Source organism: Lipophrys pholis, assembly GCF_963383615.2.
Source record: "Lipophrys pholis genome assembly, chromosome: 1".
Lineage (NCBI taxonomy): Eukaryota > Metazoa > Chordata > Actinopteri > Blenniiformes > Blenniidae > Lipophrys > Lipophrys pholis.
Window position 1 is genome coordinate 39142582 of NC_137635.1, and position 5705 is coordinate 39148286.

The following is a 5705-nucleotide window of genomic DNA, read 5'->3' on the forward strand; positions in this document are numbered from 1 at the left end:
CATCATCAGCTGTTCACATTTTATCAGTGATTTCTTTTTTTTCTTTTTTTTTTTTAACATGTAGGGGGTTCAGAAGGTCCAGCGAAGTCTGCTGAATACATCAGCCTTAATACAAGGTCTGAGTAATACCATCATTGTCCTTTGAACATTCACACAAATTGTCGCATCTTAATGTCACATTGTTCAGAGTCTTGCAGGGTTTTGTTTTTCCAGTGTTACGCGTTTGGATGTGGAGCTGCAAAAGAAGCTATGATGAGTCAAACAGCTGTGAGCTGTCGTCTCAGCAGATGTTAGGTAGGTCCCAGCGCTTGATGACATGTTTTACTTGTGGACATCTTTGTTTGTCCTGCAGAGAAGCGGCGTGTATATTGATCCCTAAAGAGCTATCACAGTCACATGGACATGCAGTTGGATGGATGACGTGTAGGTTGAGGCTCTGGCCTGGTTATCTCCGTCCTCCGTACAGTCCGATTCTCAGTTAGACATTGCGTCCAGCCCCAGCGAGGCGGCGTGCTGCTTGGCCCGCAGACGCAGGTTCTCGATGCTGGTGGTTTTGCTGTTGTGGCTTGTGAGGCCGCCCGTAGCGGATGCCTGCAGCAGCGGGCTGTTCCACACTTGCTGGGCGTGATGGGACAGGGACTGATAGTAAGACTGGCAGGGGAGGGAGCCCAGCGGTGCAGGGGGCATGTTAACATTCATTCCCAGGTACGGAAGTGTAGACGGGGCGGCGAGGTCAAACGCGGGATAGTGCACCAGGTTGTTGGTGGCGGCCATGTGCTGTCGGAACTGCTCCTGCAGACGAAACAGGCTGAGAGGGGACGAGGAGTAAGAGTGGCCCTGGGAGAGAGGACCGCTGCCGGCCAGGCTGCTGCTGGAGGAGGAGGGCGTCACTGATGGAGAGACGGCAGGGGAATCTGGACAGAAAGAAAGAGGATTAGGAACGTCGTTGTTGGGTATGGAAGCTGCTCAGTGAATTGAATTTGCAAAGGATGAAAAAATAAATTTTGCTTGATTTTCAGAACAATTGTGAACGCTGTGGTCTTACCTGGCTTAGGACTGAGTCTTTTACAACCCGGGGAGACGTCCCCCGGTGTCACTGGCCTCTCACACTTCATCTCCTCTCTCTGAGATTTACTCTCGTCCTCCTTATCTGTGGCGTTATCCTCCGTTGCCGACTCGCTGCCTGAATGTTCTGCTGATGTGACATTCAGCTCCATGTCCAGTGGTACAGGACGGACCACCGGACCCTCTGTCTCCAGGGAGGAGGAGGACGAGGATGAGGCGGACAAAGGAGGGAGCTGGGTTTCGGGGAGGATGGTTGTAGAGGGAGGTGTGTCCTCCTTCTCGCCTCCTCCTTCACCAGACACCTCCTTCTGCTTCTGAAGCTGCTCCTTCTGGAGGCTGCGCTGCTTCTTACGAAACTTTGCTCTGCGGTTTTTGAACCAAACCTGAGGGAAAAACAGGAAAATTAAATTAACTAAGAAAATAACAATATAGTGGCATCTGTGATAAAGGCTTCAAATTATTTGTAATTATGAATAATAATAAAAAAACAAATTATATATATATATAATTATTTTTCTTTTAATAGATGAGTAAATAAGAAGAACATGCAAATGTTTGTGAATTGTGAATTTACACAAAAAATTGGTTTGGATGTCCAGTCAAATCTATTTAAATGTGCACAACAAATTATGTTTAATACTTTATAACATGATAAGATTACATGAGCTGTTGTTTAAGCAGTTGGCATTTAAAAGACTTAATATTTTGTATGTTCATCCATGTTGTTTAAAAGTGATGCTGCCAGAAAGTTTCATTAAATGTTAACACAAAATAATTCCTACATGTTTAACAAAATAGACTTAGGAAGCAACGTGAAAATTCGCAAGTGAGAAGCATCATATAATTTCCACTGCTCTGATCTACAAACGTGTGTGTTTGCGTGTTAATATCGGAACATGGCGCATTGTTTGCGGTGAGAACAGGCCTTTACCTGCACTCTGGCCTCGGGCAGGTTGGTGCACATGGCCAGCCGCTCCCGCATCACCACGTCTGGGTAGTGGGTCTTCTGGAAAGTCTTCTCCAGAGCCTCCAGCTGCTGTGCGGTGAAGGCCGTGCGGCTGCGGCGCTGCTTGCGGTGCTGAGAGCCGTAGCGAGCCTCCAGGATGATGTCTTGAAATGCGCAGCCGTTGGAAGAGAAAGCAAGCGGCAAGTTTTATTTTACTGAGCAAACACCGCAGTTTGTTGTGCTGTTTTCAATCTTGTTTTTAGAATTTATGATAAAGATGCTGCATGTGTCCATATAAAATTAAATAAGATACAACAACTCGTTGATTATTGCCCAAATGTGAAGTGTCTTCAATAAGAAATCGACTTATTGAAATGTTTTTCTAATTTGAGACAAGTTCTAGTGATTGTGTGTGAGGGTGTGTGAGCGTGCACTCAATTACCAGCCAATCTTTCAGCCAGTGTGAGCGCGTGCACGGACGGCCGGTAGTCGGGCGCGTGCTGCGCCTGCTGTGCGGCCTGCTGGTGCAGGTTGTACATGGCGCTGAGGGAGTTCATGGCGTGCAGGGAGTAGCCGTTCACCCCGTAGTGCTGCATGGCGAGAGGTCGCTACCTGAGGACCGGGAGGAACAGAGAGGAGGGAGGCTGTGAAGGACGTTTAAACACGTGAGATCAAACATCCCGCGACACACGCGCCTCCCCCCCCCCCCCCAAAAAAAATATTATTAGTGAATGACAGCGGGCTGGCGCGCTCAAGGGCCAATAGATTTAAATGTGAGCACTCAGACTAAAGTGTTATCCATTAACATCCAATTATCGCTCTGTTCAATCCATTAATTATACAAAAGACTTTTAATTGGGGTAATTATCACTCGTTCCTATAATGAACCGTGACGGATGCCTTATTCATGAATCTGTGCGCTCCCGGAGAAACCAAATCCCCTTTGACAACGTTGCTCTGACAGATCAAGGCCTTGATGAAATGTGTTGGAAAACAATATAAGCTGATTTGTTACGGGTCTCGGTGGTAAAAACCTGCAACCGGATATCAAGATTACTTTTAATAGGCCGTGATTGCAGAAATGTGTCAAGGCGGTTTTAGACACTGATTTTCTTGCGACGTTTAACAACAAAACTTATTTCTCTTGTAAATTCGTAGTATTCATGATTAATCCATGCGCCTGAACACGTTTATATTTTAAGATACGGACACATTCATTTCTTGGCACAAATCATCCAGTCTTTCTCAAGGTGCCAATTTTCAAAAGTGGATTCTGTGGTTCTCCTTCGCGTCCGAGATTTTCATAGATGAAACGCTGCAGGACACGATTAGATATGTATTAGTACCAAGCAGGCTGACAGGAAGGGATATCTCCCAGGCCCAAACAGTTATTAGAACTATTACAGGGGGACCACGGGGGAAAGATATAAATCTTTCTGCTGTGTGACAGGTAGGTGTTCTGGGAAATGCGCAAGTTGAACAGAAAACTCGCACAATATTGTGCAAAGAGCCAAAAACTTGTCATTTTACGATTTTCTTGTGGGTTTGTTTAATTTAATTAATTGGCGACGATTTTAGTGCAGTCAAAGAAAAACTTAAAAAAAATCAAATAAAAATGAAACACTTCACCTAAAAATCACGTCGTGTTGTTGAAGGACAGTGAAAGTTTAAATTTAGAAATGTGATTTACAAACGGATCGGTAATTGAATATTATTCTGATTTACTGACATTATTATTATTATTATTATTATTATTATTATTATTATTATTATTATTATTATTATTATTATTATTATTATATCAACGTGTATTATCAAGCTAAATCAACTGGGTGGTCACTTTTTTCGGTTGTTGTTTTTGGTTTTGTGGCTTTTCTGTGTCTGTGTGTGAAACTTAAGCCTGTGTATGCGTGTGCGTGTGCATGTGTGTGTGTGTGTGCGCGCGCCATGCCCGCAGTGCCCATTCCCAGCCTATTAAGTGGCTGCGGCGGCTGATGAATGTGATCAGAGGGCAGTGGGGAATAGTTTAATTCGCCGGGACAGAAGGTGCTTCGCTAAACATTTACTTTACTCCCCCAAGTATTTGAGTTGAATGGGTCCCCCCCCCCCCCCCCCCCTCCTCCCCTCCCTCCTCTCTCTCCTCCTCCTCTGCACCCCCCCTCTCTCTGGCGGCCTCTTATCCTATCGCCCCGGGGCAACGTTTTGGCTGAGATGTATGGCTTCTCCGCGGGTAAAAATATGCATGTTGATCCCCATTTGGCTCCCCGTCTAATGGAAGTGCAAATAGGTTTCGACTGCGAGGCCCTCCATTTATCATCACCGCTGACACGGACGGACGGACGGACGTACAGTGGGACCGCGTGCAGGTCAATCCTACGCTCGGGTCCCCGGCGTGCACCAGCGTGCGCGCACACTTTCTTATGTGATTTTTCCTAAAAATGCATTTGGCACGATTTCTACTGTAGTGAAGTAATTTGTGCACAATAAAATATATATCATCTGTGAAAATCAGTCAAACTTGATGGAAGGTTTTTATTTAAAAGAATAAATATCACTACAATCTGATCTGAAGTTTTGCATGCGGTTATCTAAATACTCTGTCCATATCAAATTCAGAATTCACAATAGCTCATCGCTGTGAGTCTGTCAGTGCCGTTATTGTCATTCATAAGCTCTGTGCTCCAGGCACTGGGCCCTCCTGGCTGCCCTGCTCAATGCTTCGATTATCAAACCGTCATTATGTAAATTGGCATGTACAGTGTAACTCTTTGATCCCTACGAAATGAGGAAAAATGTTATTTGCTAATAGCCCTCTGGGGCAGGAGTCGACAACAAGCTGCTCTTTGCTGTGTCACTAAACTATCAGAGGGCGAGGAGCATCTGTGATTTCATCTGAGCTGTCACCATCATTTCTGTCAGAGTGTTGTCTGGAATTTAGAGATATTGAACAGTATATTCATTTTATTAACTGTATTTCAGAAAAAATGATTTGGAGAGCCAAAATGCTGCTGCAGACAATATTTTTTCCTGCTATGTGCATAAAATTCCACAGTAAAAACAAAACAAGAAAACACTAAATAATCCCAGCGCAGTGGCCTAACTTTGACGTGGTCAAACGAGCAAAGTTGACCTTTAGAGATTGGCTTTATAAGAAAACCGAGAGACCTTGTCTGTAGGCGAGCTAAAAGCAGGGCCATGAATAAGTATTTTGTTCTTGTTCTATCTTTTTCATTTTAACGAGATTTTGTTTGCATTCGGCTTTTTAGTTGCACTTTGAAATATTTATTTAAAAGCGAAATATTAATGCAGAAAGTTACTTTAATATCAGTTGCAACCTGCCAAGTAAAATATATCAGTAGTGAGTATGATCTAGCATGTACAATAAGCTTTATATTTCTATTCTTTGTCAGAATCGACGCACTTTTTGTTAACATTTTAGTTCTTGTAAAAATTATTTAACGTGTTCCAATATCTAATAAAAAACAGAACAAAAAACAATTTGAAGAGTAAACCAATGCGTAAAGTTGTAAACTTTGTTACCTCTTGTGCAGATTGGGTTTCTCGTGTCGGACACCGGACAGAATCCACTCCTTGATCCGAGCGTTGCAGCTCCTCCAGCGGCTTCGTGTCTCGGTGTCTCCCGCTCCGCTCCCACACACAGATCACAGGTCTGCTCGCGGTAACACTCCTCCAG

At 44.2% G+C, this 5705-nt stretch overlaps 1 protein-coding gene across 1 annotated transcript; it reads right to left on the reverse strand.

The window, feature by feature from the left end:
- Positions 1-474: 474 nt before the first annotated feature.
- On the reverse strand, positions 475-2617 carry dmbx1a (diencephalon/mesencephalon homeobox 1a; the record flags this gene model as incomplete). Its single annotated transcript, XM_080461602.1, has 4 exons — positions 2454-2617; positions 1997-2175; positions 1046-1448; positions 475-914 (listed from the first exon to the last, which is right to left on the reverse strand). Exons 1-4 carry the CDS (start codon positions 2605-2607, stop codon positions 475-477), a joined length of 1176 nt encoding a protein of 391 aa, XP_080317728.1. The 5' UTR covers positions 2608-2617.
- Positions 2618-5705: the final 3088 nt, after the last annotated feature.